This window comes from Vipera berus (assembly GCF_964194415.1).
Source record: "Vipera berus genome assembly, chromosome: Z".
Lineage (NCBI taxonomy): Eukaryota > Metazoa > Chordata > Lepidosauria > Squamata > Viperidae > Vipera > Vipera berus.
Window position 1 is genome coordinate 18,408,652 of NC_138205.1, and position 24,840 is coordinate 18,433,491.

The 24,840-nt window shown below is 42.0% G+C and overlaps 1 protein-coding gene across 1 annotated transcript; it reads right to left on the reverse strand.

Annotated features, from left to right (window-relative positions):
- Positions 1 to 22,356: 22,356 nt before the first annotated feature.
- On the reverse strand, positions 22,357 to 24,216 carry FUT2 (fucosyltransferase 2 (H blood group); the record flags this gene model as incomplete). Its single annotated transcript, XM_081345905.1, has 2 exons — positions 22,357 to 23,458; positions 24,098 to 24,216. 2 exons carry the CDS (start codon positions 24,214 to 24,216, stop codon positions 22,357 to 22,359), a joined length of 1,221 nt encoding a protein of 406 aa, XP_081202031.1.
- Positions 24,217 to 24,840: the final 624 nt, after the last annotated feature.

A 24,840-nucleotide genomic window follows, 5' to 3' on the forward strand; every position in this document is an offset into this window, starting at 1 on the left:
ATGACTTTTTTGAGTTTTTCTACACGCTGGCTGGTGTCAGCTTTGATAGTGTCCAGCCACCATGTTCTTTGGTGGCCTGCTTTGCTTTTACGTAATTATTATAACCAACTTTAAAAGAAAACTTGTAAAATGAATAGACTGAAGGATATCCTTCCTTCAATAATGTATTTTTCCATTAAGTTAAGACACCATCCACTTTGTTAACAGCATCCACGGGTAGTCCTTGACTTACAATTATTTGTTTAGTGACCATTCAAAGCTACAATGTCACTGGAAAAAGTGACTTACAACTGTCTTTTGCACTTAACGACCGTTGCAGTCCCCTCCCCCGGTCACGTGTTCAACTGGCTTATATTTGTGAAAGTTGCAGTGGTCCTAGGGTCATGTGATTACCATTCGTGACATCCCGACAAGCCAAGCCAACGAGCAAGCCAGATTCACTTAACAATCATGGCGCTAACTTAACAACTCTAGTGACTTACTTAATAGGAAAAGTCATAAAATGGGGCAAAAATCATTTAACAACAGTCTTGCTTAGTGACAGAAATTTGGGGCTTGATTGTGGTCGTATATTTAGGACTATCTGTATGCTGCTTTTTGGGATGCACTGTGGAGGAGTTTTGGCATTATGGAATGTCATTTTCTTCTTCCAGAAAGACTTTTCAGTCAAAAGTGCTGAAACTCACAGATGCTCTTATTTTCATCCTGGTACTAAACAGGGATGATCCTGGTTAGCTTCAGAGATCAGCCAAGAATGTTTAAGGGTTCCTATTTGTTAAGATTCTACTCCCATTTGTGTAAGAAAAAGTAACCTGTTTTTTAAAGCATGTTTTTAATATTTAGGGCCAGGTCATCTTGCAGCTATCTGCAAATACTGTAACAGGGTGTTTATTTCTTTCCAGCAAGATCCTTTAGTTGGGACTCAAAGAAACCTGGATGGATTTTCCTTGCATTAACAAGCAAAAAAAAAGGCATACAGTCATTTTCTTATACAGATATTGTAGAACAGTGGTCCCCCAAACCGGTGGGGAGGGGGAGAGGGAATGGTTCCATGCAAACAGTGATCAACCACTTGCCTAGTTCCATTTGATATTCTTTTTGTCCAGTCTGTTCAGTGGAAGACAAATTAGCCAAAATCATTTGCCTCTCTCTCTGATTCATTCATAAAAAGAGTTCTGCGGTGGATGTCTTCCAGTTTAGACCTGTTTTTGATTCATTCAATAAAAAGAGTTCTGCGGTGGATGTCTTCCAGTTTAGACCTGTTTTTTCCCCTCATTGTCAATATGTTCTCTCTATATGTTGCGCTGTTTTGTAATAATATAGGTTCGGCTTAGTGCACACTTATATAGTTTGCATGAATGGCTATCTGCACCCGAGTTGTAATTGGATCAAAGGTTTTGGACCTTAAGCCTCTGTCAGTTTTATGTAGTTCTAGTTGTAACCTGGAGGCACATAGAAAATAAATTCACACTGAATAGAACTATTTCCTGCAGAGACCTGCCTTCTCATTTTTTAAAGCTCTGTGCTTGCCAGAGGAACAAAGACATTCAAAGGGCAAAATGTAGTGCTTTGTTTTGTTTTTAAATAATCGAGAATAAGGCTCAAGCCTTTATTCAAATGGGGATAGTGGTGAATGTGAGAATACTCTATTGTTAAGGGAAATGAGATGGATCCCCAGGAGGGAGGGGCTGCATTCCAGAGGAGTAAGAGACAGCTTAGCCCAGTGATGGTGAACCTTTTAGAGACCGAGTGCCCAAACTACAACCCAAACCCCACTTATAGATCATCAGGTGCCGGGTAGGGATGGCTCATTGGGTGGGTGTGGCCAATTGGGTGGGCGTGGTTGCAGTGGTAACGGCAGACTGGGTGGGACTAAAAAGTTCAATTAATCAATTCCAACTTTGTGAGATCTTTTTTTTCCCTACGAGAAGTTGAAATTGATTGATTGATTGAATCTTTTTTTTTTGCACACGGCGGCAGAGGCCTAAAGTCAAAACATTTTAGAAAACCCAGCTGAAGGCCTAGGACTGGGGCGGCAGCCTGCGTGCCCACAGAAAGGCCTCTGCGTGCCTCCTGTGGCACACTTGCCATAAGTTTACCACCACGGGCTTAGCCCCAAAATTTTGTTTGTGAGAAAGAGAGTGAAGACAGCCATGCACACTTCCTGGGCCCTGGCAGTCAGGATACTTTCGTGCATAGGTGTAGCACTCTTGAAAAGTGCATTGGAGCTATGTTCAAAAATAGCCTGACAGATCACAGGTGCCAGTCTCTCGGACCATGTTCTTTTTCTTGTTCTAAAACAGGGGTGTCAAACTGCCATCCCGTGGGCTGGATGCGTCATCTGGAAGCCACGCCCACCCCACTGCTGGCAATGGCAAAACCGTCCCGATATGTTTCAGGTAGCACAGCACTGTGTCCACCTAGATTTGCTGAGTCCCACTCTGCTCCACATGAAAATAATAATAATAATAATAATAATAATAATAATAATAATAATAATAATAATAATAATAATAATAATAATAATAATAACAGTTGGAAGGGACCTTGGAGGTCATCTAGTCCAACCCCCTGCTCAGGCAGGAAACCCTATACCATTTCAGACAAATGGTTGTCCAGTCTCTTCTTAAAACTTCCAGTGTTGGAGCATTCACCACCTCTGGAGGCAGGTTGTTCCACTGGTTAATTGTTCTAACTGTCATGAAGTTTCTCCTTAGTTCTAGGTTGCTTCTCTCCTTGACTAGTTTCCATCCGTTGCTTCTTGTCCTGCCTTCAGGCGCTTTGGAGAATAGCTTGACTGCCTCTTCTTTGTGGCAGCCCCTGAGATACTGGAACACTGCTATCATGTCCCCCCTCGTCCTTCTCTTCATTAAACTAGACATACCCATGCCTAACAGTTTATAGAATATATACAGGTAGACCTCGAATTACAGCAGTTTGCTTAGTGACCGTTCGAAGTTATAATGGCACTGAAAAAAAATGACTTATGGCCTTTTTCACACTCACAACCGTTGCAGTATCCCCATGCTCCTGCCATCAAAATTCAGATGCTTGGCAACTGAGTCATATTTATGATGGTTGCAATGTCCCGGGGTCATGTGATCACCTTTTGCGTCACTTTTGACAAGCAAAGTCAATTGAGAAGTCAGATTCACTTAACAGCCATGTTACTAACCTAACAACTGCAATGATTCACTTAACAAAGTCATAAAACAGGGCAAAACTCACTTAGCAAATGTCTCATTTAGCAACAGAAATTTTGGGCTCTAGTGTGTTCGTAAGTCAAGAACTACCTGTATTGTAGATCAGGGGTCCCAAACCCCTGGGCCGTGGCCCACTACCAGGCTATAGCCCATTCGAAACTGGGCCATGCAAGTAGTGAGCATGCTAGTCCATAGTTCGACTGACATGAGTGGCGGGGACTTGCACGCCAAGGTCCACTTGTGCGAGTAGTGGGTGCTTGCACCCGCTGCATGCACAAATGGAGCTGCGCGCGCGCACACACACACACACACACATCTGCCACGCACATAGAATCATCCCCTCCCTCCACTCGCACCAGGTCTCCAAGCCAGAAAGATTGGCGACCGCTGTTGTAGATGCAGATAGTAGAGTCTTCAGTCTGGCAAGATTTTGTTCCTAAGTATTGTTGGAAGAAAAGTCTTCATCATGGTTCCATCCAAGCTGGGAATAAACATGGTGACTGCTTTAGGAAGAAGGTTGTAGTTTATTGAAGAGGTGAGCCAGACAGGAAGAAGTCTTAGTTTTACACATCAGAGTCATTCCCACCATAAATCTCAGTTAACTCAAATTAGGGAAGGCGCAAATCTTAAACATACCACGTGGTTGCATAGAGAGAAAGAAAGAGAGAAAGAGAGAGAGAATCACTATTTCTTATTTTCCCTTTAAGTACCTTTATTTAGCCAAATTGGTTTCCCAGCAAAGCCCTGAGCAAAGCCCATTTCTTACATATTTCTCTTGCTCTTCCTCTCGAGCAAATCTCCTAGGGGGGCCTAATTGTCACCTTTGAACTGCTGCTTCCCATGTTCCCTCTCAGATGTGGGGCTCACTTTGGCTCAGTCAGGTACAAAAGGAAAAAAAACTTCCAGTTTTCGGACAAAAAAAAGCATCCGGGGGGACCGGTTCCCTGACAAAGTACATGCACCCCCTTTCCTGGGAACTACCTGTCACGATTTTCAGACTCCTCGTTAGTCCGGGAGGACCTGCGCCTTTTTGAAAGGCGATGATTACTACCCCTTCCTCTTCTGTCACTTTTTTCAGACCCCTTGTGTGTCTGGGAGGACCTGCGCTTGCTTTCTTTGCAAGCAATCAGTACTGACCCCTCCTTTCCTGCTACCGGTTTTCAGACTACTCGTGAGTTTGGCAGGACCTGCACTTTTTGAAAAGTGATGAGTACGAGCACTTCCTTTCCTGCCCCCTACGCAGTAAGTACTGGTATCTTCTGAACTAGGCTTTGCTTACAGGGCCTTACCAGCTGGTTGCCCAAATCCAATTCTCTCATTCACTCATTCCATTCCATTTTTACACAGCCTCTCCCTTTTCCCTAACAAAAGGTCCTGCGCTCTGGCCAAACCCCCATGCTTTCCAGGGTCTGCCACTTGAACAGATCCTTTCTGCAGCTAGGAAAGACCAGAGGGAGCAAAATTCAACTGTGATTGGAGAAAAAAAGGTCTTCTCACTCATACACACAGACATACACACATTTTCTTTGTTCCCCTGGGCTTTAAAGTTAAAATTTAGAGGTACTCACCTTCACCTTCTTTCCAAAGCAGCCCTAGAGTTCAAACCCTAAACTCCGTTTACTATGCTGGCTCCACATGGGCACGGCCTGGGTAACCCATCCACAGACACAAGGGGTCTGCTTCTGGCAAGATGGGGCTTACCAGGCCAGTCCATTGGAAAGGTTAGCTTGGAGTCCCATCTGGGGTGCCAAATTGTTGGAAGAAAAGTCATCATGGTTCCATCCAAGCTGGGAATAAACATTGCAACTGCTTTAGGAAGAAGGTTATAGTTTATTGAAGACGTGAGCCAGACAGGAAGATGGTCTGGCAGAAAAAAAGGGCTGAGCACCTGTAGGGAGTGGGTTTTTATACCTTCTGGAGCCTTTTGTTTGGAGTGATTTCCTGTTCCTGTTTGAGGCTATTTCCTGTGTCATGAAACTTTTGACCTGAGTGTGCCTTTCTGGTATTCTGATGGTGATGGGTTAGTCCTATTATGTCCAAAGGTCATGTCCTGCTTCCCTGGGGCTGGGCTGATGACTCTTTGGATGGTGTATGTAGATTTTAGGTCTTTGTCTTCTTAATCTCCTCGCTCCCTGGATTTACATCTGCATCTCTATAGAGCTGGTCCTTGCTTGCGGGGAGGGAGACCTGGGGTTATTAAGAAAACTGGGCATGCTTTCCTGCCTCTTTAAGATCCTTTGAGGAAATATATTTCCTTCTCTGGGGAGCTGACTTCCCACATTCATGTGTCATGAACTTTTGATCTGAGTCTGAGTGTGCCTTTCTGGTATTCTGATGGGTGATGGGTTAATCCTATTATGTCCAAAGATCATTTCCTGCTTCCCTGGGGCTGGGCTGATGAGGCATGCAGATTTTAGGTGTCTTTGTCCTTAATCTCCCAGCTGGGGGCCTGCAACCTTCTTGGATTTACATCTGCATTTGTACAGAACTGGTTTCTGCTTGGGGGAGGGAGACCTGGGGCTATTAAGAAAACTGGGTATGCTTTCCTGCCTCTTCAAGCTCCTTTGAAGAGATATATTTTTTCTGCCCTTTTAATATTTCCTTCTCTGGGGAGTTGACTTCCCACAGTATGAAAACAATAACGCATTCACCTTAGAATCACCACGTGTCATTCCTGGCTTTGGGCCTGCCAGTCTCTCGGACCATGTTCTTTTTCTTGTTCTAAAACAGGGGTGTCAAACTGCCATCCCGTGGGCTGGATGCGTCATCTGGAAGCCACGCCCACCCCACTGCTGGCAATGGCAAAACCGTCCCGATATGTTGCACGACATCACGTGATGTCACAAGTTTGACATGTCTGTGAACAGGCACTGGGAAATTTGGCTGGCTCAGGAATTCTGGGAGTTGAAGTCCACGAGTCATAAAAGAGCCAAGGTTGCCTACCCCTGGCCTAGGCCATATTTCACTTCAAATGCTATCTGTGTTTATTTACTTGTCCAATTTATATAGGCACCCATCTCGCAAAACAAAATGACTCTAGAGCAGACATGTCAAACTCATGACGTCACGTGACATCACGCAACCTATAGAGCTTTTTCTCCATTGCCGGCAATGGGGTAGGTGCGGTTTTGGGATGATGCGTCCGGCCCGTGGGCCGGCAGTTTGACACCCCTGCTCTAGAGTCTGTGCAGCAAAGCTAAAACAATTAATAAATACCTAAACAATTATCATTATCATTAGTAAAAACATAAAAACAAAGGTAAGACAAAGAAGGAGAAGAGATGCTAATAGTAATGGAGATGCCATATTTTACTGTATAGTCAGGTAAAGGCAGGGCTTTTTTTCTCATAGAACGCTCAGAACGGAGTTCCGGCACCTTTTTTGGATGGAACCTTGTAGGGTTGGCAAGGTGGGTTGTATGACATGTGTGAGTTCCGGCACCTTTTTCTTTTACAAAAAAAACACTGGGTAAAGGAGAAATGGATCCAGACTTCCATGGTTCCTTCCTCTTTCCAAGTTGCTCTGTAACAGAGAAAGAAGAGAAACTCAAAGGAAGTAATAATGGTGTGGAGAAAACAAGTTTAATAAATAACATGGAGGCTGCACCTCTTTTCCTTTCTGTCTTTCTGACATCACACACAACGCACACACACTCCCACATGGAGACCTTCTATCCAGGACTTGTCTAGCTTTCACAAAAGTAGCTAGCAAATCACTTGACAACTGTAGTAAGAAAGATCTTAATATAGGGCAAAACTCACTTAATAACTGTTTTGCTTAGCAACAGAAACTTTGGGCTCAGTTGTGGTCATACGTTGAGGACTAACTGCACTGCAATGGATTTTCTCTTGTTTAGCATCAACAAAAACCTATTTAAGAGCCTTGGTGGAGCAGTGGGCTAATGCCTCCTTAAGTAACACCAGCTGCCTGCAATTAGTGCAGGTTCGCATCCCACCAGGCTCAAGGTTGACTCAGCCTTCCATCCTTCCGAGGTAGGTAAAATGAGGACCCAGATTGTTGGGGGCAATTAAGCTGACTTTGTAATAATGCCGCTTGGGGGGTGTATGAAAGCCCTAATAAGCAGGCATATACATAGAATGAAGGCTACTGCTAAGCTTGTAAGCCGCCCTGAGTCTTTGGAGAAGGGCGGGATATAAATGGAATTAAAATTTAAAAAATAAAAAAATAAAATAAAAAATCTCATTCTCTTGAATAGTCAGTGCCATGCCTATCATGGCTTGGGAAGTAAATGCTAAAGAATTAAACATTCAAAACCTGCTGGCTAGCTGGATACACTGCCTATTATCACTTTCTCCCACAAACAGCCTAGTTTAGCTCTTACAGACGTTTTACTTTTCCATGTATGAATGAATCTATTTGCCAATTTTGATCAACTATTAAAAATAGAAAGCTATGCCAGGCCTCCTTGGGAACAATCTGCTTATGGAAATGCTCAGTTTATTAAAAAATAAGAAAACTTTAGAAATTTAAGTTAGAAAATGTTTGGAAGGAAAAATTGAAGATTGATTTATATGTGCAGTTCTATCACTTAAATGTATAGGAGGAGAGCAGGCAGAGCTGGGGGGGGCAGAGTTAAGCAAGTAATCAGTCTAGAATCGTTACCTTGCCACAAGTTTTCCAAATCCAAACCCTCTTGACTTCTGTTGACTCGTATCTGGTGCCAATTTTGTATGGGACTGGAAAAGCCAGGATTGTGGTCCTTGAGGAAAGCAGTCATATGATGTCTTGTTTAATGATTACTTCACTGAAAGACCAAGATTCTGGTCATAACTGTGGCCATAAGTTGAGAGTTACCTGTAAATCAATTATATTTAATAACTTTTCCACTTGCAACTTGTTGGAGAGTGATTCTCTGCCACCCCAAACAAAGAACTAGTGTGATGATTGTCCAGAAAATGCTTGACAGGTAGTCCTTGACTTATGACCACAATTGACCCCAAAATTTCTATTGATAAGTGAGACAGTTGTTAAGTGAGTTTGGCCCTATTTTATGACCTTTCTTGCCATAGATGTAAAGTGAATCATTGTAGTTGTTAAGTTAGTAACACTATTAAGTTAACTTGACTTTGCATGTTAGAATGTCATAAAAGGTGAGCCAAGGATACTGCAACCATCATAAATATGAGCCAGTTGCCAAGTGTCTGAATTTTGATCAAATGATTATGGGAATGCTGCAACGGTCATAAGTGTGAAAAATGGTCATAAGTCACTTTTTTCAGTGCCGTTGTAACTTCAATTACTCAACAAATGGTTGTAAGTTGAGGACTATTTGTACATCCCTTTGGTTTATTGTTTCACATAAATAGCTTTGGTACAAGGAATTAAACAAAAGATTGTGGCTTTTACAGCAGTGCAGTTCCTGAAAGAAAACCCAGAACTAATTCCCTCCATAGTGCCATGGATCCATTGATTCCTCATGTAGTAAAAAAGTTAGGATGACTAGTCACTGGTTAAGTTTCTGTTTTGGGGATGACATGACCAGTAGTGACTACATGTTCTCCCTGCCTTTGTCAAAATGACTAAAACAATGTCACACTACAAATTCCCCCAATTTGGGGTGCCGTATGTGTGTGACATCATCATGGAATGGAAAAGGGGCAGAGCTTGCATCACAATGTCAACACTGTTTGGATCACTCTGGCACCCTGCTAAATGTCTATGGAGATTCCCAGTCATCCAGGTCACGGATGTCCCAAAGGTGTTTTTTCAACAGACAACTGGATTTTCTTTGTCTTCCCATGAAGGTTTACTTCTTTCTCCCTCTTTTTGAAAGTCACTGAGGCCACTTGGAGGTTGATCTGTGCCCTCAGGTTCACCTAAATAGTGCAAGTGGGTGTGGAGCCATCTTGGAACTGCTGAAAGGACTCAGGTGACCCTAAGGGCACAGAAAAACCTCCAAGTGGCCTCAACAACCCTGAGAAAGAGGACTAACGACCAGATGACTGCAAGGAATCTAAATCTTTCCATTCCCCACCATTCAGTCAGAACTGAAGAAGCTTCTTGGATGAGAAGCGAAACGTCTTTAAGGAAAAAACAAAGAAAGTCCAGTTGCCTCTTGAAAAAGCACCTTTGGGATTAGCACCCTGCTCTTTCCATAGATGTCACTGAGAGATACTACATGTCTATACCACGAGTCCCACCTACCAGCTTGAAAGACCAACCAAGCAAACTATGGCAAACCCATTCTACAGCTATTCTCAATTTATTTTTCTCCTACTCCCTTCCCTTTTTTTAGATGATTGTCAAGGCAACCAAATTCTTCCTACGGTCCTAGGAATATGCGCAGTTCTGCTCTTCCTACTTCCTGTTATTTTTCATTTCGTGGGATAGAAGAATAAGAATAAGAAAAAAAGTGGTAACTATGACCTGATGAATAAAATTTCTCATGATCTTTTGCTATCCCTCTGACAGAGGCCAACAGCCAAATAAAATGTACCAGGGTGAACATGGACTTTACTATGGAGAACAATCTCAGACGTGTTGAGCTAAAGTTTCTTCCACCATAAGTCTCTCTGCCTTTATGAGTTGAGTCCAACTGCAGTTTGAATTCCAAGTCAACTTGTTGCAGCTTTGCTCTTGGCTCTGAAATATGCTTGTGTTCCTTTTCTATTTTTTTTATTCTTTATTAAGGAAATAAATTAATACATTAAACTGACTGGGGATACTATCTACTGCAGTATAAAGATAATACTTTATCTGTATAGTATCCTGGTCTGAAACCAAACTGAAATAGGCCCAGGTAATAAGTAATTTAAATTAAATAAATAAATAACGCCTCCTGGTCCAACAGTGAAATGAGCGTGCCTTCCTTTTGACCTTATTCTTGCCTAAGGTGGTGATATTATTATTATTATTATTATTATTATTATTATTATTATTATTATTATTATCATCATCATCATCATCATCATCATCATCATCATCATTATCATTATCATCCCCCATGACCTCCTTCGGTAAGGAAGATGGATTAAAATTGGACTTTTTTAAAAAAAATCACTCAAAGTTTTTAAGGTTTTTTTTTTAGTGTGCTCTGAGACATGTTGTTTCATTTGGATGCACTCAGGCTGTATAATGTGCTCATTACTTCATCAACATGTTTTCATGCTCTGAATTCTGAAGGAGAGAAAGCTCTTGCAAGCATCACAAGTTTTGCTCATGACATGGTATATAAAAAAGACACCCCCAGCCCATATCAGTACATACTTGGATTAAATTGACTTCTGAGACCTGTACCCTTTCATTTTTTTAATCTGTCTAACAGATTGGCAGCATAGATTAAACCATTGGCTTGAAAGAACAAGAAACTGGATCCCAGTTGACATATAGCTGTGGTGGTGAACCTATGGCACGTGTGCCAAAGGTGGCACGCAGAGCCTTCTCTGTGGACATGCGTGCTGTCGCCCCAGTCCTAGGCCTTCAGCTGGGTTTTATAAAACCTTTTCGCTTTAGGCCTCTGCTGCTGTGTGCAAAAAAAAAGGTCCAATCAAGCAATCAATTTCAACTTCTCGCGGAAAAAAAATCTCGCAAAATTGGAATTGATTGATTGAACTTTTTAGTCCCACCCGTCTACCATTATCACCACAGCCACGCCCACCCAATTGGCCACACCCACCCAATGGCCCACATCCACCCAATGGGCCACGCCCACCCGACACCCGACAATACATAAGTGGGTTTTGGATTGCAGTTTGGGCACTTGGTCTCTAAAAGGTTCGCCATCACTGACATATAGTGTAGATTACAAGATTGGACTCCAAGTCTCATTGAGTAGGAGTCTTCATGGGAAAGAAATAGATTCCAGAGAGTGAATTCAGCCGTGGGGATGACCAATTTCTGCACAGATGACAAGTCTTTCAAAGCCCTACACTGAGCTCTCACCAGAAAGCTGTTCCTTTAAACAACTCAAATATATAAATATATTTAATCCTAAACGTGTAGCTGAGCAATGAATCATGTATGAATGAATGGGGAACAGAAAAATATAATGAAATCTGTTACTGTAGCTTTGCATAGCATGTTTTTTCATTGTGTCTGTGATTTACCTCTTGGTGATTGATGGCCCAGGAACAGCTTCCATATTTCTTGTAAGCTATTACACACATGTGCACATGTACACACACATTCAGACATTCTGTAAGGATTCAGGATGTGTCGTAAGAAAACGAATGGATGTACCAGATCTAAAAACCAGCATTATTTTTTTTGGAAGGATTATATATGCAGTATTAGAGGTTTTAGTTTAGGGAAGAAAGAAGAAAGAGAAGGAAAGAGAAAAGTGGAAAGAGGATGACATTAACAAATGGACTAAGTAAAAAAAAACTCCTCTGAAAAAAATCCTTCCCATTCCCACATTCTGAATAGAACACAGAAATCAAATAAGGGAGCTTTTCTGTTCTCTCCAGAACAACTTTTTGAGCTAGAACAATTTGAAAGACAAACTTCTAATCAAATATGTTTAATTATGCTAACCAGTCTGCTTGGATCAAACTTCTAAAAACTCATAGTACTGTTCTTTGTGCTGGGCAAAATAATAATACTGCATTTTTTTCTCTACCTGTTCTCATTCAATTTCATCTAAGAGATTCCCCCCCCCCCAATTTTTTAAAATGAACTCACATCTGAACTCTTGAAGAAAACCATGAGATTTTTGAAGAAGACTATGAAAATTATTCCAGCTAATGTCCCAAATTACAGTTGTTGCTTTGTTCTGGAAGTTAAACTCAGCTTTCTTTATGAGATCAGCGACATTTGATACCAAATGCTCTCCAAACTGCTCCTTCTCCTCCTCTTCAGAATCATCAGACTCAGCTGCCGATACCATAGGCTGACGCTGAATCACAACAGTAATATCCTCCATGTTCCTGGGTGACTTTCAGGATGAAAAGGATCACCCTAGCTAAAGCCACACTCTACTCTAACATTGACCTTCCTTATGGATAAAGAAGTTCATTGACCCAACCTGAGCTACACAGGAGAACATCACTTGTCTCCTGAGGGTAACCAGCTGATTGGGCTTCATGAAAATTACAGGTCTGGTTAGGCTGGATCAGTACACAGGTGCACAGGTGAAATCAGAGCTGTTAAGGGGCTATTTTGCTTTTGCTCAGGGCTGCAATCCAGATTAAAGAATCCCTAAATGATGGCTGCCTAGCCTTTACTTGAAGAGAAACAACAAAGGGGAAACTGACTGATTACTATGAAAATGTTTCTTCTAACATTCCACTGAAATTTGCTGTCCAAAGACAAGGCTATTATTCCAGTTTGTTTTGGGACAATAGATGACAAGCTCTTGCTGTTTTTATATGACAATACAAATATTTGAAGAGAGCTATTTTATGGCAGCGTTTAAAACGAACGAACAGGCACCCCATCACACAGCAACAAAAATCACAATCCCCCCACAAGAAACCGGACCATGTCTCAACAACCACAGCCAGCCAGCCAAACAACCTGAAACCAGACCATGACTCAGACAAATAACACTCACATCAATTTACATCAACAAAAAGGTATTTAAAGGCCAGTGCTCTGACAGATGAGCACACTTCAAAGCAGACTGAAGATGTCCCCCCGAACGGAGACGAAATATTTGAAGCCAAATTGCCAAGCTTGGATATCAAACCAACAACAGAACTACCAACCTGAGCTACTAATATTCAAACACATTACAGAGCTACAAAACAATTCCACAGTTAACAATTAGATCCGAGTTCCCCAATGTTTCTGGCTCTGTGGACTGGTGGGTGGGAGGAAGAGGGGGTGGTTCCATGCGAGCGGCCATCCATTTGCACAAGCGGCAATGCATGCACGCCTGTCACTCACTTAAAAGGAGTGCCTGCATGTGCTTGCCCAATGCTTGCGCAGGTGAGGATGCATGTGCGTGCCCTCGCCGGCCGTTTCCGCAGCCTGATGGCAAACCCTTCACGGCCCACTGGTGGACCATGGCCCACAGGTTGGGGACCCCTGCATTAGATGTACTCAATGGTATTATGATGATGTTGCATCAGCTATTATTAGAAATTTTATATGCTGTCCTCAAGCATGAAAAGTCACCTGAGGCAGTTTCTTTAAAAAGACCCCATAAAGCAAGGAACAACCTGGTGCAATGAAATCCATCATAAATCAAGCAGTTCAACAAACCGTGAGAAAAGTGCTGATTCCTGAAAGCAAAGATAGATAAAGCAACCATGGATAAAGCATTAAAAAAAGGTATTAACTAGAGAGGAACTAGATTCAAGATTCTCACAAGCCACATCTGAGATTTTACTGGACTGCCTGCTCCATTGATATTTCAGACTATGCACTTCTGTTTTAAGGTTTAGCAATCAATGTTTCTCCAGCCACTGTGGATTATTCAACAAACCATGGCTTAGTGATATGTGATTATTGCTGCTATTAAGCTACTGTTAGGTTTTGCTCCCAAAGGTCTGGTTTTGATGGTAGCATCCAAGGGGAGCCTCCTTGATTAATGTTTTCAGTAACTAGGAGTTTCTTTGATTAATGTTACCAGTAGATTAAAATGTTTTTGAAGTAACTAAAACAAGCTCTCCGTGAGGAACATAGAGTCTGATAAGAACTGGTTCAAACTTGCCAAAGATGAGGATTTTCTCCCATCGGTATATTGACTTCAACTTTAGTGATTTGCAAACATTGTGAAAATCACACCTCCGGAATATGAAGTTAAGTATTAACATAATACTAATATAAAATACTGTAGGGTGCTATGCAACGTTAACCTGCTACATACTAAAGCTAATGAGCATGTGTGCTATATCAGCATGTGTAAAACAATGTTAACCAATGAAATAACTCATTCCAATCCCAGTATGTTTGAACTATATATAAAATAAATCTCCACCTTTTTAGGGTGGGGTGGGGAGCTCACCTCTTTTCCATGAGTGCTTTTCTCTACTTGTGTAAATGAATAAAGAGATTTTAATCTACTTTTTCAACTCGGGTTTTATTTGGGCAAGGCACACCAGGCTAATAGATCTGCTCTCGTTTATGACTAATAGTTTCTTTGGTATGCTTCCCCCCATTTTTGATAGTTACTCTGAGCATGGGTGTTTTCTTGCAGGTATTTCATTACCCATCATCAGTGCTGGAAAGGGGAGTTGACTTTAGGAAGAACCATACAGTTTACATGCTGTAAGAAGTAACCAAAGTCTACTTTCCCACCACAACTTTCTAAGGCAGGGGTTGAGAACTATGGCTCTCAGCATGGATGGCTCAGGAATTCTGGGAGTTGAAGTCCACAAGTCATAAAAGGGCCATAGTCTTTGGTCTAAGGAAACATCAAGTCCCAAGAATGGCATCTTCAGGGAAGGAAATCAGCACTGACAAGATGACTGATAAAGCATCATGACGCAAGCTATGTTGTTTTTGAACCCGCATGCAACACTGATCCAGCAACTGGATTTCCTTGATATTTTCCTTTGAAAATATTTCGCTTCTCATTCAAGAAGCTCCTTCAGTTCTAACTCAGTTTCCAGTTGCTTTTTGGAAAACCCGCCCCCCCAGCTTTGGGGTAACCATGACCTGGATGATTGAACATCTCCATGGAATTTCATTGCAATGTTCCATCTGGTATCTCATCTAGTTTAACCTACTACTATCATTGACCCCAAAATGCTTATAGATCCCCCAAACTCAGATTTTGGTTTACATTTATCTCTCTCTGAGCAAATCCTGTCAATTCTTTGAATAGGCCAGATCAGAAAACAGATACAACAAGAAAGACTAGGATTCTAGCATCCAATTTGGGTCGGCACCAGGACCAGAAGAACTTTTCTCTTCTGAGCTTTTGGACTTGTGCTGGAGCCCATCATCAGGGAACTTCACTCTAGCCAGAGTGTGTATTTATAGTGCCTTGATTGGGGTGTGTTAGCTGTCATTCGCTTGTGTTGCCCCACCCTCACATTCTGCTTGATAGGCTGGTGGGAAATCAGCACTCCTGTTGACTGATGAGGGGCCTGTTTCCCAGGCTTCAATAACTTCCCTGGCTGTTTTTGTGCTTGCTCGTCCAACAATCTTAATAGCTGCAAAATTGAGTGTGTGTCCTTGTTCATTGTTCAACGGGAGTGCTCTTTACCGCCAGCCTTGTCAGTCAGGCCAAGGCTGGGCAGCACAAGCAAATGACAGCTAATGACTTAAAAGCCAGCCATCAACACACCCCAATCAATACCTGAAAAGCCACTTACAACAGGCACTGTAAATACACACACAGAACAGCACACACTCTGCTAGATAGAAGTTCCCAGAGGATGGGCTCCAGCATGGGTCCAAAAGCTCAGAAGACAAAACTTCTTCTCGTCCCAGTGACTGACCCAGATTGGATCCTGCAACATTATCTTGGGACACTTATGTTCGCCTTCATTCGTACTGGAATTCTATTTTCGGATTATAGAGTATTGTGGGAAGTCAGCCCCCCCCCGAGAAGGAAATATTAAAAGAGCAGAAAAATATATTACCTCTAAGGATCTTAAAGAGGCAGAAAAGCATGTCCAGTTTTTTTAATAGCCCCAAGTCTCCCTCCCCCAAGCAGAAACCAGCTTTGTAGAAATGCAGATGTAAACCATTCAGGAAGGTTGGAGGCCCCAAGCTAGAAGATTAAGACAAAGACACCTAAAATCTACATACCCCACCCAAACTCTAAGACAGGACATAGTAGGATTGACCCACAGATGCCATATGGACACAGGTCAAAATACATGACACAGGAAATGCAAAGCCTCAAACAGGAACAGGAAAAAACTTCAAACAAAAGGCTCCAGAGGGTATAAAACCCCACTCCCCACATGTGCTCTCTCCTTTTTCTTCCAAAGCCATCTTCCTGTCTGGCTCTTCTCTTCAAATAAACTGCAACCTTCTTTCTAAAGCAGTCGCCATGTTGTTTATTCCCGGCTTGGACTGAACCATGATGAAGACAGTATAATGATAGAATCTATGGGCATGGCAAATACCTTGGAAGGGATCCTTCCTAGTTTCTTGATCTGTAAAGCTAAGCAGGGAGAAATTCTGTTAATGCAATCTTGCAGTAAAATAGAATTAGTTTATCTGGTTGGCTTCCTTTAGCGACTGCCTCACAAGGCTGATGCCCCCTCTCTCTTATACCCCATACGTTGCAAGTGAGAGTGCCAATAAATATGCTTTATTGTATCAAGCTATGTTTCTTATACTATACTAAATTAGACGATTAGAAAAATAGGAAGCAAAAGAGTAAAGGCTTCAACTATTGATACTTGTATGTCTACAAAAGATCATTTACATTTAAAATCAGAAGTAAAGTCATACTTTGTTGAGATTAATGCACCCTTTTTCAGGAAAAAAAAGATTGCTGATTGTTAGAAGCATCACTGAATACAAAAACTGTAAGACATGGTTTTGTATAATAGCAGCTCCATTTTGGACAAAAGTTATTTCAGTTATTAATTTTGCTTTGGAAAACTCACAGATTGTTATTTTTATTTATTTTTTTATTTTATTTTAATTCCATTTATATCCCGCCCTTCTCCGAAGACTCAGGGCGGCTTACAAGCTTAGCAGTAGCCTTCATTCTATGTATATGCCTGCTTATTAGGGCTTTCACCCCCCCCAAGCGGCATTATTACAAAGTCACCTTAATTGCCCCCAACAGTCTGGGTCCTCATTTTACCTACCTCGGAAGGATGGAAGGCTGAGTCAACCTTGAGCCTGGTGGGACTCGAACCTGCGCTAATTGCAGGCAGCTGGTGTTACTTAAGGAGGCATTAGCCCACTGATCCACCAAGGCTCTAATTATTGATGTTCATCTATTGTGAGTTAAATACTGGAAGAAAGAATGGATGCTGCACACTTTTAGGTTTATAATTTTTTTAATAAAAAATAAAAATGATATTCAAATCTTGGAAAGGTATTCATTTTTCATCAGTCTCTCATTCTCTATCTTTTGATATTCAGCATCTATTTTGGTACTGGGGAATCCAAGCAGAATAATTTTACATTCACTTGAGGTTCCTTAAGTAATTAATTAGTATCACCGAATCCTTCCAACTTCTAAAAGCCTCATTTTCAGTTCTCCAAAACGACATTGTACAACAGGTAGCAACCAAAACCATCCCAAAGAAAAAGAAATGCAAGAAAGCAAAATGGCTGTCTGAGGAAGCTTTGCAAATAGCTGAGGAAAGGAGGAAAGTGAAAGGCAAGGGAGAAAAACATAGATATGCCCAATTGAATGCAGAATTCCAGAGAATAGCTAGAAGAGATAAGAATGCCTTCTTAAATGAACAGTGCAAAGACATAGAAGAAAACAATAGAATAGGGAGGACCAGAGATCTTTTCAAGAAAATTGGAGAGATGAAGGGAACATTCCATGCAAAAATGGGCATGATAAAGGACCAAAATGGCAGGGACCTAACAGAGGCAGAAGAGATTAAGAAGAGGTGGCAAAATTACACAGAAGAACTATACAAGAATGAGCTTAACGTCCCAGATAATCACAATGAGGTGGTCACTGACCTCGAGCCAGACATCCTAGAATGTGAAGTGAAGGGCCTTAGAAAAGCTGAGCAACAACAAAGCTAGTGGAGGTGACAGTATTCCAGCTGAGCTATTCAAAATCGTAAAAGACAGTGCAGTAAAAGTGCTACACTCAATTTGCCAGCAAATTTGGAAAACTCAACAGTGGCCACAGGATTGGAAAAGATCAGTTTACATTCCAATTCCAAAGAAAGGCAGTGCCAAAGAATGTTCAAACTATCGCACCATTGCACTCATTTCTCATGCTAGTAAAGTCATGCTTAAAATCCTACAAGCTAGACTTCAGCAGTATGTGGATCAAGAACTACCAGAAATACAGGCAGGATTTCGAAGAGGCAGAGGAACTAGAGATCAAATTGCCAACATACGCTGGATCATGGAGAAAGCTAGGGAGTTCCAGAAAAACATCTACTTCTGCTTCATTGACTATGCTAAAGCCTTTGATTGTGTGGATCATAACAAACTGTGGCAAGTTCTTAAAGAGATGGGCGTACCAGACCATCTTATTTGTCTCTTGAGAAACCTATATGCGGGTCAAGAAGCAACAGTGAGAACTGGACACGGAACCACTGATTGGTTCAAAATTGGGAAAGGAGTCCGGCAAGGCTGTATACTGTCGCCCTGCCTATTTAACTTATATGCAGAGCACATCATGAGAAAGGCAGGGCTAGATGAATCAAAAGTTGGAATTAAGATTGCTGGAAGAAATATCAACAACCTAAGATACGCAGATGATACCACTCTAATGGCAGAAAGTGAAGAAGAACTAAAGAGCCTCTTGTTGCGGGTGAAGAAGGAGAGTGCAAAACTTGGGTTGAAACTTAACATTAAGAAAACCAAGATCATGGCATCTGGCCCTCTCAATTCCTGGCAAATAGATGGGGAAGAAATGGAGGTAGTGACAGATTTTGTTTTCCTGGGCTCCAAGATCACTGCAGATGGGGACTGTAGCCAAGAAATTAAAAGACGCTTGCTCCTGGGGAGGAAAGCCATGGCAAATCTAGACAGCACACTAAAAAGCAGAGACATCACCCTGCCAACAAAAGTGCGTATAGTCAAGGCTATGGTCTTCCCAGTTGCAATGTATGGCAGTGAAAGTTGGACCATAAGAAAGGCTGAGCGCCAAAGAATTGAGGCCTTTGAACTATGGTGCTGGAGAAGACTCCTGCGAGTCCCTTGGACTGCAAGGCGATCAAACCGGTCAGTCCTAGAGGAGATCAATCCTGACTGCTCTTTAGAAGGCCAGATCCTGAAGCTAAAACTCAAATACTTTGGCCACCTAATGAGAAGGAAGGACTCACTGGAGAAGAGCCTAATGCTGGGAAAGATCGAGGGCAATAGAAGAAGGGGATGACAGAGAATGAGGTGGCTGGATGGAGTCACTGAAGCAGTAGGCGTGAGCTTAAATGGACTCCAGAAGATGGTAGAGCAGTGTTTTTCAACCGCTGTTCCGCAGCACACTAGTGTGCCGCGAGCTGTTGCCTGGTGTGCCGTGGGAAATTTTTTTTTTTACCTCCCTCCGGAGAAGATGGCCGTGGCCTGCGGCTGAGCTAGACGGGAGGGTGAGTTCTGGCTGGCTGAGCCCTGAGGAGGCTGTTGCCTGTTGCACGGCCTCGGCTGGGCACCGGGAGTTCCCGGTGCCGTAACAACTTGCAGAGGCCGCGAGAGATGTTGGTGTGCCGGTCCGGGTCCGCCGGGCCTGACCCGCGGCGGCGGCAACGCTTCTGAGGCCGCCGAAGATGAGTCGGGCGGCGGGGAACCTGGACCTAAAGTGGCCAGGCCGTTCCGAGCGACGGGGCGCCTGGGGCCTGCGGCGGAGTGCCTGGGAACGCCTTCTGAGCCCGTTCGGCATTTTTACCAAACAGGCTGAGCTAGACGGGAGGGTGAGTTCTGGCTGGCTGAGCCCTGAGGAGGCTGTTGCCTGTTGCACGGCCTCGGCTGGGCACCGGGAGAGGGAGGGAAAGAAAGTGGGAGAGAGAGAGGCAGGAAATAAAGGAAGAAAGATAGAAAGAAAGAAAGAGAAAAGAAAGAGAAAGAAAGAAAGAGAAAAGAAAGAAAGAAGGAAAGAAAGAAAGAAAGAGAAAGAAAAATAAATGAAGGAGAAAAATGCAGAAAGAAAAATTAAAAAGAAATGCAAGTAGCTTCCAATTTCCACAACAAGTAGAAAGCAAGAAATTGAGAGGGAGGGAAAGAAAGTGGGAGAGAGAAAGGAAGGAAGGAAGATAAAGAAAGAAAAGAGAGGGAGGGAAGAGAGGGAAGGAAGGAAGGAAGAAAGAAAAGAAGAGAAAAAAGAAAATACAGAAAGATAAATTAAAAAGAAATGCAAGCTTTCCTTTTCCTTCACAGCAAAAACGAACAAACAAAAGCCCCAAAATAAAATAAAATAAAGAGGCTAATAATAATAATAATAATAATAATAATAATAATAATAATAATAATAATAATAATAATAATAACAATAATAATAATAATAATAATAATAAGTTGGAAGGGACCTTGGAGGTCATCTAGTCCAACCCCTTGAGAACACAGGCCATCCTCATCTTACGACCGTTTGTGTAGCGACCGTGGGGAGGCCCAACGGTGCGGAAAACGGTGGAGTGCCTCGTGATTTTTTTCATGAAACAAGTGTGCCTTTGCCCAAAAAAGGTTGAAAAACACTGTGGTAGAGGACAGGAAGGCCTGGAGGAATGTTGTCCATAGGGTCACGATGAGTCGGACACGACTTCGCAGCTAACAACAACAAAAACCTCTAATGTGTGTTACTTCAGATATAGCAAGAGAAATAGAATAAATAGAGCAGATTTGAAATGCTTAATAAAATGTCAAGAAGCACTTTGGGATAAATCAATCTCAGCTTCCAGTTATATAAAAGTTTTTAAACCTAATTTATCAGCATTTACTTGGTCCAAATAATATTTGTGTGAGGCTCGGTTTAAAAAGAAGAAAGAAGAAAGTGAATTTATCAGCTATTCTAAAATTCTATCCTATAACACAAACTTTTATGAGTGAGTGGGTCAAAACTGTTGCGTATGTTCTGTATATGTTTTGAAGCATTTAGTGCAGGTATTGAAACTAATCTCCAAATAAATGGGATTACCAGTCTTTCATAATTCAGTGGGAAGAAGAAAGCTGAGTCCAGAGACCAAATGAATTCTGAAACCTTTTATTCCAACAAATAACCAAAGTCAAGGGCTAGGATAATAGAAAATTAAATGCTCATTTCCCAACAAAGAACAGTAATTTATATACTGTACAGTAGTGCAAATCATAATGGATGATCTGGGCAGAGATTTTTATGAACAATGTAGACATTTGTTTGAAATAAGGAATTTAAATAGGAAGGTCTCTTATACATCGAACTCAGAGTGACCCATTACTATCATACGTCACAACGGTTGTAAAATGAGTCATCCATGGGGCCAAAGTGATTTTATGATCTTCTTTGTAGCAGTTATAAAGTTATAAAGTCAAAAAGCAAACTTCACAATTGTAAAACAAGCACCAGAGCTATAAAGTAAATGCCACCCTTAAAGTGTAAAGTGACCCCCATTGAGCCACTTTATGGGCTATATGGGCCAGTTTTGCCAAAATCTGGCTGATTTTCTGCAAAAATGTAGTAAAATGCAGTCACATGACTGAGGGATGCGGCAAACAGCTCTAAATGCAGGATGGTTGTTGCGCCTCTGACATGCGGTTCACATGACCGTGGGAAAGGGGAGGGGGTGTACCTGTGAGAACTTCACAAGAGGCCTTGAGAGTTCTGTCTTCACTTCAACCAGTCACTAAGTGTGACTGGTCGTAAGTGCATCTTTTTAGTAGTATCTGATTAAACGTGAGTCACAACTGTTTGTTCCAGTTTATTTATCTGACCAATTTTTATGGCTCCCATCTTACATGACAACTCTGGGTGGCTCACAACAACAACACCCCTCAAAAAACTATAAAACTCATAAAAAGCAGACTAAAATCCAGTGCTTCAGTCATCCTCCTGGGACGCTCCAGCAACCATTCACCACCTCCCATTGCCCCAGTGCCGCAGGGAAAGAGCCAACACCAGTAGGCTAAAAGGGCAGCAGCCTGCCAGTTCATCAGAGGAAGGATGTCAGGGGCTGCCACAAAGAAGAGGAAGTCAAGCTATTCTCCAAAGCACCTGAAGGCAGGACAAGAAGCAACGGATGGAAACTAACCAAAGAGAGAATCAATCTAGAACTAAGGAGAAATTTCCTGACAGTTAGAACAATTAACCAGTGGAACAACCTGCCTCCAGAAGTTGTGAATACTGCAAAACTGGAAGTTTTAAAGAAGAGATTGGACAACCATTTGTCTGAAATGGTATAGTGTTTCCTGCCTGAGCAGGGGGTTGGACTAGAAGAACTCCACAGTCCTTTTCAACATCATCATCATCATCATATCATCATCATCATCATCATCATCATCATCATCATCATCATCATCATCATCATCACTATATGATGATGATGATGATGATGATGATGATGATGGTCCACCATGGAAAAGCAGCTTCCTAGAGCCTCTTAGATGACAATATTCCAGGAAAGGACCTGGAACATGTCTGCTGTACCCAATCTGCTTGTGGGTGGGCAGATTCTTATGGATTTGGGGGTTGTACAGCTGATTTAGGCAGCAGTGGAGAAAGATCAGCTGGGATTCCAATCCACTCAGGTAAGAAGGCTGCAGAGGGCTTAAAGACCTTGAGAAATGGAGAGTTTGGGAGGGTATAATTGGCCAAATAAACAGCCTCCCCACCTACTAGATAGGCAGCCCAGATGCCAAAAGTCCCAATGGTCATGATCGTGTGGTTGCAATGAGCGAGGAGAGCAAAGTCCCTTCCTGGATCGTTTTCCTTCCCATCCCCAGCAAAGTGAACATCCCCCCTGGAGGCATCAATGTTCTTCTTGCACCACTCCATCCCATTGCTGGTGACCACAAAGATGGGGTTGAGGTATTTCTTTCTGAAGTAGTCCATGGCTTTCTCCAAGTAACCTTTGTCAGCCACCACACCTTTCCAGACTTCGGGCATTACCCTCACATAATCCCCTCTTCGGACATGCACTCCAACATACGTCACATTCTGGCGTTCTGCCCGCAAGATTTGGAGGTAGTGATTGGCCTCTTCCTTGATGTAGTCATGGAAAGTGAACTCCTTTAGAATTTCCCGGCGGAGGTGGTGATAAAAGGTGTAAGAACAAGGGTAGCCTGTCAATTGGACATATTTTCCTTGGATGTGACGATAGTCCTCTGACATCCAATCATTCAAATAAATATTCTCCCATTGGATCTTCCCAAACACCTTAGCAGAGATCACAGGCAAAGTGATCTTGAAGATTGGTGATAAAGCTGAATGCATTTCTGGTTGGATGTAGGCTTGATACCCATTGATCTTAGCTAAGGCATAAAGGGTGGCATATTGCCCCATCTTGTTCCCAAGACGCCCAATGGAGTTCACTGTCAAAGTACCAACCTCTCTAGCCTCAGAGGACAGGTTAGAGTTAGCTGTGGTGCGCTGGAGTAGAAATTGTTCTGTCGAGGAAGAACTGGTTTCAGTGGCTGTGTAGTAGTAAGAGATCTTCTTAGGTAGATGAAAAAACACGGACAAAGAAATGATCCCCAAAATGTAGAAGAAAAATAACATGGAGGATTGGCCGGATCTAAATCTTCCTTGAAATTTTATTGTAACAAGAGAGAGAATCCTAAAGAAAAAGTAAACTAAATTCAATACTCAGATGCGACAGCACACTGCCACTCAAGTCTACATTTATTTATTCAAAAATAAGACCTGCTAATGTTGATGGGATTTACTTCTAACAAATATCCATTTGTTCAAACACAATATTTGCTTAAAACAAAAAGAGAATGGACTTGCACAACTAAACCATATTATATTTAAAACAATTTTAACCTTGTTAGCTTTTCATTTTGGTTTATTGAATAAAGTTCATGCAGATTATTGGGACATACATCAGAGGTGGACAACATTTCCAGTTTGAAGAACTGTTGACTGCCTCATCCAAACAACAGCCTTGATGTTTGTGGTATCCACAGGAAGTGGTAGGGCTGATATTTTCCAGCCCACTTGGGGCATTTTCTAGGTATTTAAAGGGTGGAAATGGGAAAGAGAAGCTTCTGGAAGGCAAACTGCACCCTTTATCATATCCTTCAACCTCCCTTCCTCCAATAGGTACAAAGTTCTTGATAAATTGAACAGTATAAAATGGTCAAATTTCACTTGCATGTTTTGAGACCTGGATTGGTTTGGGTAAATTGATTTTTTTGATCTTTAAAGTTGAAAAGAGGATCGTTTTGCCTTTGTCTTCCCTTTTCACACTTACTTTTTGAAAGGAGGAAAAAAGTCATTTTTGTCAAATATTCGCCAGTTGCTACTGAATTTGAACTGTGTATTCTTGCAAGGTGAGGGGTTTGCATAAGACATCAGCCGTGGGTTGCCCATCCCTGCCATAAACAATAGTTGACACTGGAAGTTTTTAAGAAGAGATTGGACAACCATTTGTCTGAAATGGTACAGGGTTTCCTGCCTGAGCAGGGAGTTCGACTCAATGACCTCCAAGGTCCCTTCCAAATCTATTATTCTGATAAATTATCATGGCTAATTTTTCACAGCCCCTTTGCCCAATACATGATGGCTTAGCACAAGCTGGGAACTTGACATTAGCATATATCCACTTAGAAAACTGAAAGCTCATGATGCTATCTATAAACAGGTCTACAACTGTTTTGGGCTTGGCTGGGAATAGCCTATCACCCTTATTAATAAATAGTAAGTATAATGTGGCTTGTCCCGGATGCCAAATTGTGTCATGCTGAGTTCCATGGAAGAAAATGAGGACAAGGCCCTTAGTTTGTAGAATCACCAGTCAAAAGGAGCCTGATAACTAACACACTGGTTACAAGGCATAAGCTTTTAATGCAGTTTGTTAGTGTCCTTCTGATTTTGTGATTCAGCAAAATCTCTTACCTTAATGTTCTGCTTGAAATCACCTGGCTGAGTGCTAAGATTGCTGGACCACACCATTATTCAGATAGGGATAGGGGTGTGGAAGCTGTTCTTATTTTG